The 15,523-nt window shown below is 44.3% G+C and overlaps 1 protein-coding gene across 3 annotated transcripts in view; it reads right to left on the bottom strand.

The window, feature by feature from the left end:
• FSD1L (fibronectin type III and SPRY domain containing 1 like) overlaps window positions 1–15,115 on the bottom strand; it is a 67,927-nt gene extending 52,812 nt beyond the window's left edge. For 2 of the 3 annotated variants that reach the window (XM_075826054.1, XM_075826064.1), the window contains exon 1: window positions 14,965–15,114. In XM_075826054.1, coding sequence (XP_075682169.1) covers window positions 14,965–14,979 — 15 coding nt within the window. In that variant the 5' untranslated portion in view covers window positions 14,980–15,114. Of the gene's footprint in view, window positions 1–14,964 lie in introns of all 3 variants that reach the window. The other variant, XM_075826046.1, reaches the window with a different exon arrangement.
• Between the last annotated feature and the right edge of the window lie 408 nt (window positions 15,116–15,523).

Below are 15,523 nucleotides of genomic sequence, written 5' to 3'. Positions count from 1 at the left end.
AAGACACGTCCATCAAGTTTAACCAAGGGACAGGGAAAAGGGAAGGTAAAAATTTCTACACATAGGAGCTTATATTTTTTGGTCCTAGGATATTATCTAAGCCTTTTTTAAAGCCATTTACTGTTCCTGCTGTGACCAGCTCCTGCGGTGACTATTCCATAGATTCACCTTTCTCACAGTAAATAAGGCTTGTCGCCTCCGCAGGTTGAACCTTTTATAAAGCCATCTACTGTAGCTACTGTGACCAGCTCCTGCGGTAGACTATTCCATAGATTCACCTTTCTCACAGTAAAGAAGGCTTGTCGCCTCCGCAGGTTGAACCTTTCTTTTTCCAGACGGAGGGAGTGCCCCCTTGTTTTTTGAGGGGGTTTTACATGGAAAAGGATTTCACCATATTTTTTGTACGTGCCATTAATATATTTATATAAATTAATCATGTCCCCTCTTAGTCGTCTTTTTTCAAGGCTAAATAGGTTTAATTCTTTTAATCTTTCCTCATAACTTAGATTCTCCATGCCCCTTATTAGCTTCGTTGCTCTTCTTTGTATTTTTTCCAACTCCAGGGCATCCTTTCTATGAACTGGAGCCCAGAACTGAACTGCATATTCTAGATGAGGCCTTACTAATGCTTTGTAAAGTGGTGATATTACATCCCTGTCCCGCGAGTCCATGCCTTTTTTAATACACGACAATATTTTGCTGGCCTCTGAAGCAGCTGATTGACATTGCATGCTGTTATTTAGTTTATGATTTACAATTACACCCAGATCCTTCTCATCAAGTGACTCCCCCAGTGTAGCTCCCCCTAGGACATATGATGCATGCAGGTTGTTGGTACCCAGATGCATATCATTACATTTATCTACATTAAACTTCATTTGCCAACTGGATGCCCAAACACTTTGTTTAAATCCGCTTGCAATTCACGAACATCTTCCATAGACTGAACTATATTACATAGCTTGGTGTCATCTGCAAAAATAGAAATAGTGCTATTAATCCCATCCTCTAGATCATTAATAAATAAGTTGAATAATAGTGGTCCCAGCACTGAACCCTGGGGTACACCACTTATAACCGGTGACCATTCAGAGAAGGAATCATTGACCACAACTCTCTGGATACGGTCCTTGAGCCAATTCTTAATCCAATTACAGACTATACTATCTAAACCTATAGTCCTTAATTTACCCATTAGACGTCTATGAGGGACAGTGTCAAATGCCTTTGCAAAGTCCAAAAACACTATATCCACAGCGGCCGCTCTGTCTAGGCTTCTGCCCACCTCTTCATAAAAAGAAATCAGGTTGGTTTGACAACTTCTGTCCTTAGTAAAACCGTGCTGGCTGTCACTTATAATACTATTTATTGTCACATAATTCTGTATATAGTCCCTCAATAGCCCCTCAAACATTTTCCCCACGATTAATGTTAGGCTTACTGGTCTATAATTACCCGGGGATTACCTAGAGCCCTTTTTGAAAATAGGCACCACATTTGCCCTGCGCCAGTCCCTTTGCACTATACCAGTCACTAGAGAATCTCTGAATATTATGAAGAGGGGGACTGAAATAACTGAACTAAGCTCTTTAAGAACTCTAGGGTGTAACCCATCTGGTCCCGGGGCCTTGTGCACATTTATTTTATTTAATTTAGCTTGCACCTTATCTACGTTCATTCAATTCAGTATATCGACTGATATATTAACAGCACTAGCACCAGCTACATCAGCTGTTCTTTCTTCTGTTGTATATGCAGAGCTGAAGAACCCATTTAGTAACTCTGCCTTCTCTTGATCCCCTGTGACCAACTCCCCATTACCACTATCTAGGGGTCCTACATGTTCAGACCTTGGCTTTTTTGCATTTACATACTTGAAGAATTTTTTGGGATTTGTTTTACTATCCTTGGCCACCTTCCTTTCATTTTGTATTTTTGCTGATTTTATTACCTTTTTACAGATTTTATTAAGCTCTTTATAATTTACAAAGGCTACAGCTATTCCCTCAGATTTGTATTTTTTCAAATGCCCTTTTTTTTTTTGTCACGGTTTGCCCTTTTTACAGAAGGTGTAAGCCATGTGGGGTTTAATTTTAGTCGTTTATACTTGTTACCTATAGGAATAAATTTTGCACTATAATTACCCAAATAGGAACCCATAGCCTTCTCCCCTACACCAAGACTTAAGCCATGCATTTAACTCCCTGAGCTCCCGCTGTCTTTCCTGTGATGCGCATGGCATAGGCAGTATTCCTGAGAATACAACCTTGGAGGTCCTTCCCTTCAGCCTGTAGCCTAGTTCTTTAAAATTATTCTTAAGGCACCTCCACCTACCATTTATTCTGTCGTTGGTACCCACATGGACCACGACAGCTGGATCATCACCAGCCCCTCCCAGCAATTTATTGGTGAACTCAGTAGAAAGATCTAAAGGGTAATCGAACCTTTATCTAAACTGTCGTTCACACCTTCTCCTGCAGGCAAAGTCTAGCAAACATTTTCTGAAGCGGTTATTACCAGAAGCTGCAACTGACCAAAAATTTGGCCAAATAAAAGTCTGACCACGTATACGTGGATAGGCAAGGTTCACCAGAGCGAGAGCTGCTCTCTGTTCCCCCTCCCCTATGAGGTCTATATGCCAAAATAAGGCATGTCTTCATGGCACAACCCCTTCAAGAAATTGCAATATTTTGTTAGATGGTTGGAAGGTCTCAGTTGAAAAAATTGGGCTTCGAAAGTTAGGCTAAAGCATCTTAAATATACATAAGCCCATTATAAATATGTGTCTATTGTTCAGATATTGGAATTTGTCAAAGTACATTAGTTGCACATGGAGAAAAGACAAAAGCAAGATGGTCACGCTGCAGATTGTCCTATCACATTAGATAGTGAAGGCAAAATCAATAACAACGGTTTAAAGTGAACGGGGAGCTTTTATTACAAGCAATGGTATCCGTAATGGAATAGTCTGGAAATATAGTGATCCAGGGAATTCAGCAGACAACATTTGAAGGGTCATGTAGGAATATTCTTCTCCACCTTCCTCCATAAGCTAAATGAACCAAAGTTCCTGAGGGAATTTCAGCAAGTTTTATGTATGTGCACACACAACTTCTGAAAATACGGAGCCTTTTTCAAGGGAAAACAGCTCCTGATTTTCAGACTTTTTTTTAGAAACTGAATCAATGAAAAACGGCTCAAGAAGTGATATGCACTTCATTTTCACAGCCGTTTTTTTTACGCGGCCGTTTTTCAAAACGGCCGCGTAGAAAAACGGCCCGTCCGAGCAGAACGCCGTTTTCCCATTGCTTCCGATTTTTCAGCCGAAAATAAGCCGTGTGAACATACCCTGACTATAACTATACGGCTATGTTCACACACTGCATAAAAGAACACAGCGTATCTGCCCTCTGCGCCGCAGGGGATTCCGGCCCAAAAACTGCACCAAATGGTGCATACTTACGTAGTAGTGCCGCATCCCTCCGCCGTCTTGCAGCCCGGCCTCCTGGGATTGACTGCAGCGGTCATACGGGATGAAACGTCATCCCAGGAGGCCGGCCTGGATGAAGAAACAGAAATCTGGGTAAGATAATTTATTTTTTCCTGAATCACACTTTTCCAGCGCAAAAAAACACAACATCTGCTATTTGTATTTACCTCCCCATTGAAAGCAATGGGGAAAACCTGCAACAAATAAGCAGCAATAACGCAAATACAATGGACATGCTGCGGGTTAAAAGAAACACGTTTTTTCCGCTCAGCATTGATGCAGCGTGTGGGTGACAGGACTTCAAATCTCATCCACTCTGCTGCTACTGTATTATGCTGCGGAATTTCGGCAGTATTTACAGGCGACGTCAGTGTATAGTCACTGTCCAAGGTGCTGAAAGAGTTAAACGATCGGCAGTAACTGTTTCAGCACAAGGGACAGTGACTACCGATTACAATATAGATAAAGCTGTAAAAAAAAAAAAAAAAAAAAAAAAGACGCTCATACTTACCCAGAACTCCCTGCTTCTTCCTCCAGTCCGACCTCCTGGGATGACGTTACAGCCCATGTGACTGCTGCAGCCAATCACAGGCTGCAGCGGTCACATGGACTGCCGCGTCATCCAGGGAGGTCGGGCTGGATGTCAAGAGAGGGACGTGTCACCAAGACAACGGCCGGGTAAGTATGAATTTCTTTTACTTTTATTACGGAACGGGCTGTCCCTTCTCTCTATCCTGCAGTGATAGAGAGAAGGGCTGCCGATTAGTGCAGTGCAATTTTGCAGCGAAAACGTGCCCGTAAATACGGGTGGAATACGGGTGACACCGGACCCGTATATACGGGCACGGGTCCGTAAATACTGCTGCAATATGGGTCGAATACGTGTGACCAAGGACCCGTATTTACGCCAGTATTTACAGGAGGACAAAAATACGTTTGTGTGCATGAGGCCTTAGGTGAAGGGAATGGGCTGCTGTGCTGTTGTACTCCGCCCAGTCCAGTGAAAATGGAGACAGTAAGCAGCTGTATTTGTATGGGTAAGTTCACACAGTTTTTTATCAGGCAAAAAAAAAAAAACGCCTCAAAATTCCTTCAGAATTTGAGGCAAATTTTTAAATGCTAGCATTTTTTATTTGGTAAAACGAATCCAATGCATAAAATTCTTTTTATTTCTAGGTCAAAAACATGCTTCAAATGACAGGCGCGTTTTTGCTGCCACCCATTGATATTAATGGAAGGTCAGAGGCGGAAACTGCTCCAAGAAAGAACACGGCGTTTTTTGTTTTTTTCATCAGTGGTCAAAAGCTGCCTGGTAAAAAAAATGCCTGAGTCTCCCATTAAAATCAGGGGGGGGTGGGATTAGTTTTTTTTTTGGGCGCGGATTCCAACACAGTAACCATGTCAAAAATCAGCACTAAAAAACATTGTGTGATCCTAAAGCCGGGTTCACACGTAGCATAAATACTGCAGCGGACTTCATTGCGGAAAATCCACATAATACAGTAGCAGCAGAGGGGATAGGATTTGAACAAATCTCATCCACACGCGGTGTAAAAAATCCACTGAAAAAACGCTCAGAAGTTTACCTGCAGTGAGGTTTTTTAAATCTGCAGCATGTCAATTTATACTGCTGAATCGCTGCTTTAATGTTGCAGATTTTCCCCACTGAATTCAATAGGGAGGTAAAACTCACAACATTTTTTTGCGGCGGAAAAGCTGCGGTTTCGGCACAAAAAACGCAACTCAGGAAAAAAAAAAATATTCTTACCCAGAACTCTCTGCTTCCAGCAGCCTCCAGGGATGACATTTCATCCCATGTGACTGCTGCAGCCAATCACAGGCTGCAGCGGTCACATGGGATGAAACGTCATCCCAGGAGGCCGGGTTGCAGGATGTCAGAGGGACACGTCGTCATGGCTACGGGTAAATATGAACCTTTTTTAAGTCGTTTTCCGCAGCAGACATTCCGCCTGAAAAAATTCACAATTTTGCGCGGTTTTTCTGCCGGAATTCCGTGCAGATTCCAGGACGTATACGTTGTGTACTTTTATACGGTGTATCCGCCCTGTGTGAACATGCCACTACAAAAAATAAAAAATACAGACACACGTAGGGTAAGTCAGACTCAAACATTCTTGTATATTTAAAGAGACTGTCACCACATTATAAGTGCCCTGTCTCCTACATAAGGAGATCGGCGCTGTAATGTCGATGACCGCAGTGCTTTTTATTTAATAAAACAATCTGTTTTTACCACTTTATTAGCGATTTTAGATTTATGCTAATGAGTTGCTTAATGCCCAAGTGGGCGTATTTTTACTTTAGACCAAGTGGGCGTTGTACAGAGGAGTGTATGACGCTGGCCAATCAGCATCATGCACTCCTCTCCATTCATTTACACAGCGCATAGGGATCCTTTTAGATCCTTATGTGCTGTCTTATACTAACACATTAACAATATTGAAGTGTTTAGACAGTGAATAGACATTACACGGGATGGCTATTCACAATCTCTGCACTTCGTTACTGTTTCTATGGTAGTTACAGCAGAGGAAGCGTGATCTCGTTGTAACCTGTCATTTACCGCGTAATCTCGCGAGATTACGCGTCCTCTTGCGACAAAGTATGGGAGCACGGCCTGCAAAATGCAAAAGAACGGTCATGTTCCATAATTTTCTGAACATTTCTACGGCGCGGACACCCATCTGTAGTGATACGGAAAGGCGTCCGCGGCCAATAGAACAGAATGGGTCCATAATTGCGGACCGTATTACAGTCCGCAATTACGGACAATTTTTACGGTCGTGTGCATGGGGCCTAAGAGTGTAGTGCTTGTTTTTAGCCGTTTTTGTAGATAATTTTTGGTAGGGATGCCCTGAGGATTTTTTTTTTCAGGGGTGCCTCGAGCCTGAAAAGAATGGGAAAATCTGTGCTAATGTGTTGGGCCCTGTTCACAGGGTGGTGGATGTTTAGCGTGGCAGGAAAGATTGCGACTTACACGCTAAATGCAGCACATTTACTCCTATTTTTGCTCTTTTCCCATCCTCCATGTCCACATTGTTTTGGTCAGCTGTTTTAGCTGAAAAGGGGGGACAAACTCCATATTAATGCCTATGGATTTAGAATGGCATGTCATAAGTGCTCCTGTATGTATAATGTGTAGGTGTCCCAATACTTTTGTCCATATAGTGTATCTAAAGGGGTTATTTCAGTTGGACATAAACCATTACTATCAGTTTTTTATAGGGGCTAATAACGTATTTATGGATCCCTTAAGGCTACATTCACACGAGCGTATCAGATTCACGCGCGTGGAAAACGCACGTGATTCTTGTCCGTATGTGTTGCGTTATTGCATCTGTGCTTGGCGAGTGGAATGCGTTATTCACTCACTTGCAAAGCACATCTTTTTATTTATTTTATTATTTTGAATTGATGCGTAAATCACGCACAGCACACAGATGTGCATCCGTGTACTGTGCGTGATTTTCACGCTCCCATTGACTTCAATGGGCGATAGGTGCGTGAAAAACGCACCAATATAGGACATGCAGTGAGTTTTACGCAAAGGGACACTAGCTGTGAAAACTCCTGCATGTGTGAACGGCCCCTTTGAAATGAATGAGTGTGTGCTGCGCGTTATTTTCCTGCACAGCACACGGACGTTATTCACGTTCGTCTGAATGAGCCCTTAAACAAATGTATTTCTGCACAGACGAGGCCCTGTAAAGAAACAGATAGTGGCGGTTTATGGGCTGATCCCTGCAGAGTAAAATGATGGAACCAGATGCATAGAGCTCAGGCCATATACGAGAACCATCAGTTTCTATAGGTGATAGAAGGCCACAAATGTGTGTTTTATATAAAACCTTTACAATCGGATGTGTTGTTGCTCTATGATGCCCGCATAGTCCGATCAGTTGGCGCTGGGAGGAGTCAGATCCCCATGTTAGCTATTATTGACAGTTTTTTCGCTTAGGTCAGTCAAAGCCAACTGGCGAGAGGAGGAAGTCGGTGTCAAATATATAAGACTCCTGCTCCTGGTGCCAGCTGGTTGGACTGTGCGGGCATTAGGGAGCAACAGCATCCAGAGCAGCATCATGTAGTAAAAGAAGGGCACCGTATTATTGGTGACAGATTTGCTTTTAGGAATTGCTGTGCCTGCAATGTGTCGACTAAATTATTGATTCTGTCAAAACGACGGAACCCTTGCACAACGGAGACAAACGGAAACCATTGGGACCGGATCGGTCACCATTGAAATCAATGGTGATGGAAACCTATGGTTTCCATTTGTGTCAGTCAGGGTCCCGTTCAGACGGAAAACTCAAACGGGACCCTGGAGTGGACGTGAACGAAGCCTTAGTCGACTACGCTAAACCGTCGGAAAACCGGAAACCAGCCGGAATGGTGACGAACGGAAAACATTAGCGATGTTTCCGTCACCATTGAGATCAATGGTGACTGAAACGGAAGCTGTGCTGTCAGTTTCACTTTCCGTTGCGGGGTTCACGGAAGTGAACGGTGATGTGAACAGGCCCTAATACCTACGTTCATTTTCTTTACCTCCGTAGTAAAGCACCGTATGTGAATTGGTGTAAACTGGGGGAGCACAATGATCCAATGTTACACTAAAGAAACAAAATATAACATTTCTACATTTTCAAATATTACAATCTTGCAAAATGTCCAGTAGGTTTCCAGAAATGTTCATGAAAAAGTGAAATGCAATACACTACTGTATGGATATATATAGCAAAGCACATGAAACTCTATTCTGCATCAGCTATTATGAGAACGTGCCAAGAACAGTTTTCCATCATTGCCAATGCCTGTAATGCTCATATTCTGAAGCAAGTCTAAGGAAACCTGCGATACAACTGCTGTATGTGCAGTCTTTGAATAGAAATCTGTAAAATTATGGATGAAAATAAAGGGGAGTTTTACTAGGACAGCCTGCCTTTAGATCAGGGCAAATTAATGTATTTCATTGCAAATCCGCCACGAATACATGGCAAAATCCGCATGTTCCATTTAGGCCTCATGCACACGACCGTGTTTTTGCGTCCGCAATTCCACCGCAAATCCACGGGTTAATTGCGGACCCATTCATTTCTATGTGGCCATACCCACTATCCGTGTTTTCACGGCTCTCCGCATGTCCGCACATCCGTGCCGCAGAAACTCCGGACATGTCTTATTACGGTCCGCAAATGCGCTGCGGACATGCCAATAGAAGTCAATGGGCCCGTGGAAATTGCGGATGCACCTCCGTGTGTCATCCGCAGTTTGCGGATTTGCGGAAATGTTGCTAGGTGACGAACGGGAATGAGTTCTGTCGTCATCCTGTTTTACCTAGGCTTTTTTTTTTTCATCCGCATTTTGCGTATTACATACGGATGAACTGCGGATGACATTTCACGGAACACGGTCCTGGAATTTGCGGACCAGAAAAACACCACGGTCGTGTGCATGAGGCCTTAGAGTTTTTGCAGATCTAACCCTATGCATTGCTAAGGGTGAAATACCTGGTGAAAATCCGTAGTGAATCCGCAACAGAATTGTCATGCTGTGGATTCGAAAATATGCAGAAATTTTGTGCCGATTTTATCCACTACATGTGGATGGGGTTTTGAATACCCAACTCAAAATGCATTGTACCATAAGGCCGGGTTCCCACCTACCTTAAACGCTGAAGGATTTTCGCAAAACAGAATTGTGTGTGGAAATTCCGCAGCATTTACAGTAGCAGCAAAGTGGATGAGATTAAGAAAACCTCATGCCCACGCTGCGGGGAAAAAGACGCAATGTAAACGTTATTAAATTGACCTGCAGTGCGGAATTGAAATCCGCAGCATGTCGATTTATGCTGCGTTTCAGTTGATTTTCTGTTGCGGGTTTTCCCCATTGATCTCAATGGGGATGCAAAACCCACAACATAAAGCAAAGTGTTGCACCTTTTGAGGCGGAATAGCAGCGATTCCGCCGCAAAAATCGCAACTCAGGGAAAAAAAATAAATCATACTTAGGCCGGGTTCCCACGGGTCAGGAACGCTGCATAAAACTGTGCAGCGTATCCAACCTGGAACCCGCAGCACCTTCCATCCGAAAAACCGAGATTTTTCAAACTGAATTTCCGCTGCGGAAAAAAACCACAAAACGTTTATACTTACTCCCTCCCTCTTCTCTGCGTGTAGTCCGGCCTTCTAAGATGACGTTGCAGGCCATGTGACGCTGCAGCCTGTTATTGGCTGCAGCAGTCAAATGGGATGCAACGTCATCCCAGGAGGCCGGAGTTCAGGAAGGAGAGAGTTCTGGGTGAGTATGATATTTTTGTTTTCCTGAGCTGCGATTTTTGCGGCAAAAGCTGCAACACACGGCTTTCTGTTGCGGGTTTTGCATCCCCATTGAATTCAATGAGGAAAACACGCAACACAAAAGCAACGATAACGCAGTATAAAAGTGACAAACTACAGCGTCACATGGCCTACAACGTCATCTTGGGAGGCCGCACAAAACAGAGCGAGGGGTTAAGTATGAATATTATGTTTTTCCGCAGCGGAAATTCCGCTCGAATGTTGTGCGGTTATTCTGGCGGTTCCAGGTCAGATACGCTGCGTGATTTTTTATGCAGCGTAACCGACCCGTGGGAAGCCGGCCTAAATGTTGTACATTTTCAGCACGGAATCTGCAATGTGTGAACTTATTCCATAGCTCCCACCCATCCCGGATCCGGCGGGACAGCCCCAGCTTTTCACCGCTGTCCCGCCGTCGGTCTGAGAAATGTCCCGCCCTGCCCCTCCCTGTTGCCAGCCACATTCCCCTGCAACGACGCTGCCTGCGCAGCAGTCTGCATGGAGCGAGGGAGCAGAGTGTAGCAGACACACTGGAGCGGAGCACTGCAGAGGAAAAGAAGCCACAGGACAGTGGGGAGTACACAGTTTAAACAATTTACTCCCTGGGAACACTAGCGTTTCTGAAATCATAAAATAAATGACATTTTATGATTTTAGAAACTCTTGTGTCTCCAGCAACATTCTTTTTGCGGCTCCCGCCCCCTCCTCGCGACCCATGCTCCCGCCCCCCGCGAGACTGCTGTAACTTCTCCCTCTCCTTTAGGGAGAGGGAGAATAGTAATCTTAGTGGCAATAAAAAAAAACTAACACATTTCTCCATTAAACATCTATCTAGCTATCTATCTCATACCTCCCTACCGTCCCGGATTCAGCGGGACAGTCCCGGATTCCGGGCGTATGTCCCGCTGTCAAACTAATTCTGAAGCAGGGAACCATCAGCTCCCTGCTTCAGAATTAGTTCATAGCGGAGGAGCAGAGGGAGCTCCTCCTCTTGCCAAAGACTCCCCAGACACAGCGTTACTTTAAGCGCTGTGCTCGGGGAAGCCCTTGATGGTAATGTCCATTTATGAGAGGAATCCCCGCCCAGAGTCGGCAACGGGGATTGCGCTCAAGTATTAGCCACTGACGTTACTGCCCATATACGGACAGTACCGTCAGGGGCTTCCCCGAGCACAGCGCTTAAAGTAGCGCTGTGTTCGGGGAGTCTTCGGAGAGCGGAGGCGCTCTGAATTAATTCTGAAGGGAGCTGCTTCAGAATTAGTGGCTACTCCTTGAGCGGAATCCCCGTTGCAGATTATCTGGCCGGGGATTCCGCTCCTAGAGGAAAGCCCTGGAGGTCACTGTCCATATATGGAAAGTGACATCAGGGCTTCCCTCTAGGAGCGGAATCCCCGATCTAAGCTCTGGCTGGGGATTCCGCTCCTAGAGGGAGTCCCAATGGCGCTAACTACAGGGTGGGGGTAGCGCTATATACAGGGGGGTGGCACCATCAACATGGAAACTGTGGCACTATATAGGGGCACTATCTACCTGGGCACTGTGGCACTATCGAGAGGGCATTGGCACTTTATATATGGCCACTGGCATTAGGGGCAGCTTTTTGGGTATTATACTTTATGGGGCAGCTATGGGGCATTATGCTGTATGGGGCTTTATACTGTATGGGGGAATTTGTTAGGGCATTATACTGCATGGGGGCATCTGTGTGGGCATTATACAGCATGGGAGAATCTATGTGGGCATTATGCTATATGGGGCTATAGCTATATATACTATTTGTGTTGGCCTTATACTGTATGGGGGCATTATACTGTATGGTGGCAGCAAGAGGGCAATATACTGTGGCACTACCTACAAGGGCACTGGAACTAGGTGCAGCTATGGGGGCATTATACTGTATGGAGGCAGCTATGGGGGCATTATGCTGTATGGGGGAATTTGTTTGGGCATTATACTGCATGGGGGCATCTGTATGGGCATTATACTGCATGGGAGAATATGTGGACATTATACTGTATGGGGGCATCTGTGTTGGCTTTATACTGTATGGGCGCATCTATGGGGCATTATACTGTATGGTGGCAGCTATTTGGTATTATACGGTGTGGGAGACACTATGGAAGCATGATACTGTGTGGGCTGAATCAGGTGTGTATGGGCGGGATTAGAGGTGTGGCTTAAAAGCTGTCCCTCTTTGTGATACTTGAAAGTTGGGAGGTATGCTTATTCTAAAGAGCTCCAAATTAGGCGGACAGAGGAAGAGAGCCACACCTCTCATTAGTAACAGGACACTTTCTGTTGCTATGGAGTCAGTGCTGCAACAAAATTCTGTCATGTGAGCTTTTTTTTTTTTTTTAATCTGCTGAATTGCTTGCAGAAGGGAGGGGCATATTGTTTTTAAAGGGATATTCTTATGTTTAAAGTTACATTTAAATTAATCATAAATCCAAAGTTATGCAATTATAATAAATTTGGAAAAATATATTTAATATGTAGTTTATTTAAAAAAACAACACTTATTTTCTAGTGATCCCCCAACTTAGAACACACGACAGCTACTTGTGTATAAATCAGGTTGCTACTAGACGTGGCCACCATCGTTCCCTCCATTGGTGGCAGGCCATGCGCAGTTCACCGGGTCTCATTCTGCTCCGCCAGTGCTTTACGTGTACAGCGCTGCATATCACGTGCAATGGGTAGACAAGTGGTCAGGCCTGCGCAGCAGAGCAGATCTTACGACCTCGGGAAACTACTTGATTTCCAAGATCACCAGAGCTGTCCTGCTTGTCCTAGCAGTCACAGAATCATAAAGAGTAGAATCTATATACATATATTATATGTATTTTGCGATCACTAGAGATGGAAGCTGGCTAATACGCATGTGAGGGCTGCTTGTAAGCCCGCACATGAACATGGAAAAATTGGCGCCATTCAGACATACTGGCAAGGAAAAAAAAATTATGAAAATTGTGAGTTTTGACAAAATTAAAAAAAAAAAAAAAATGACTATCAGTATTTAAAACCAATAACTTTGTTAGCTATAACGTTTCGCAAGGAAAGCTACTCGGGATACAAACCCTTTAAAGGGGTTTTTCCAACTGACACATTTATGGCATATCCTCAATGATATAGCATCACTTTATGAGATAAGAAAGCCCCTTTTAGAGTACTGCATGACTTGTGTGGTTAAACTTTTGTGCCATTTAATTTGTTTAAGATAGGGCTCGTTCACATCTGTCTTCCGGGTTCCGTGGTTCTGCTTAGTCATAGGAGCAGAACAACGAGAATACCGGAAGCTCAAGATCTGGCGCATGATGGAAACCAACAAATAAAAAAGTTATAGCCATTTAACTAATGCGTGCTATAAATGGCTAAATGGTGTCTGGTCCTGAAGGTGCAAAATAGCCCGGTCCTGAACTGGTTAAGAAACTTTATAAATGCTGTTTTGAACACTTTGAGTGGTCTAGATTCTAAAATGGGGGGAGGTTATGGTGATTTCTAATACATAGGCCCCTCAAAGCCACTTCAGAACTGAACTGGTACCTAAAATAAAATCGATTTATTCAAAATATGAGAAATTGCTGCTAAAGTTCTAAACCTTGTAACGTCCTAGAAAAATAAAACGTTCAAAAAATTATGCCAACATAGTAGACATATGGGAAATGTGAACTAGTAACTATTTTGTGTGGTATTACTATTTGGTCTTACAAACAGATACATTTAAATTCAGAAAAATGCTATTTTTAAAAAAATTTCAATACATTTTACTATTTTTAATAAATAAACACTGAATATATCAACCAAATTTTACCACTAACATAAAGTCTAATGTGTCACGAGAAAACGATCTCCGAATCGCATGGATAGGTATAAGCATTCCGACGTTATTATCACATAAATTGACACGTCAGATTTGAAAAATGGGCTCTGAGCCTTAAGGCCCAAACTAGGCTGCGTCCTTAAGGGGTTAATTTCTAAACCCTTGAGAAAAATGGATGCTTTCTATGGGGTCCAGCTGCTGAACAGCCCGTGTAGCTGTAGAAGTTGCTGCTACCTGCACATTTTCAAGTGTATGAATGTCCTTGTACTATCTGGTCACGTCAAGTCAGCCAGGGCGTGAGCCAATAATTTGAGTAAGGCCTCGTTCACATCTGCATTGGGTTCCCGTTCTGACGTTCCATCGGACCGTTCCGTCAGAACAGGACCCTGAACAGACACAAACTGACAGACGGTTCCGTTTCCTTCAACAATGATTTCACTGGTGACAGATCCGATGCCCATGGTTTCCGTTTGTCTCGGTTGTGCACCGGATCCGTAGTTTTGCCGGAAGCGATAGCGTTTCAGTCATAGCTTCCTAAAGAGTTTTCACATGTGGCTGTTAATGTTTTTATGTGGATAAAATAAAAAGTGAAGTTTTACCATTTTCCTGTGGCGGTAATCAGGTTTACTTTACTGATCTGAAGCAGGAGAATATACCCAGCATAATATACCGATCCAACAGCAGCAACAAGTACTCCCACCCCGTGCCAGGCTGCCAATTGCACATTATACAAGCTGGACATAAAGCTGCAGGATGCCCTTGTTCAATTATTGAGCGGTCTACACATCACCTGCTCCTGACTGCATGGAGACAAGGCCACAGATGCCCCCCTGACACCCACACCCAACCTAGACAATGCATGCAAACTCATCCATGGATGCGGACCTGCTAGAAACATCGATGGAGAGACACCTGCCAAGCCATTGTAGGGGCAAGGGGCACGGTTATTGATGCCCCTAATACAGGTGCCGAGCTCTATCAGAGAGAAGAACATGAGAATGCAGCAGATTAGATCAGACATGATGCTACACCACACACAGATACATCCGATCCACGCCCATGATGTGCCAGCATCCTCTCCCCCCACCCATCACCATCCACATTACACCATGCATTTGGCTGTATCACAATGCAGACGATTGCATCTATTGTCCCTGCAGACCAACACACCCCGATCTCCAAGTCTCACACCACCCGGCACCAATGAATGAGCAGGCAGCTATTCATATGCACCTAGTTCCAGTGACCTAAAAAGTGCACAAGGGCAAGCTCATCATTAGAAAGAATATGTCGCTTACTTTCTGCGTATCCATTGCCAGGCTCGGGCTCTTCCAGCCTTTGTGGAAGAGGATGTGTGAAGTGGATAAGAAGAAATGACTTGTGTGGCTAAGCGAGCAGCCGCAGCTCCACCCCCCTCCTCCTCCTCACTACTTCAGCTGCGGCAGGTCTCAGAACGCAGGACCAGCCAGAAAGCAGAACCACCGAGACGGCGTGGAGGACCCAGATAGAGCGTCTCCTGCCTGCACCATCAAGTACTGAGCTAGCGCTAGCAGACAACGCCCGTACGTCAAACCGGCGGAAGTCAGAGAGAGAAATGTCGAGGAAGTTTCTTTTCTTTGTTTCTTCTTGTATAGCTATTCTTAATGAAGGGGTTTTCCGGGACTTTAATATTTATGTCCCTTAATCCTTGGGATGGGCCATTAATATCAGATCAATGAGGCTTCGACCCCTGGCCTTTCAACTGCATGAAGGGGCTGGATTATTTGCTTAGTCACAGTGCCGTACACTTGATTGTGGCGGTGCCTGGTACTGCAGCTCAGTCCCATTCACCTGAATGGGACTGAAACTTCAGTCCCC

This window comes from Rhinoderma darwinii, chromosome 1 (genome assembly GCF_050947455.1).
Source record: "Rhinoderma darwinii isolate aRhiDar2 chromosome 1, aRhiDar2.hap1, whole genome shotgun sequence".
Classification (NCBI taxonomy): Eukaryota; Metazoa; Chordata; class Amphibia; order Anura; family Rhinodermatidae; genus Rhinoderma; species Rhinoderma darwinii.
Note: the sequence above shows the minus strand (reverse complement) of the source record. Positions and strands in the feature narration are given on the sequence as shown.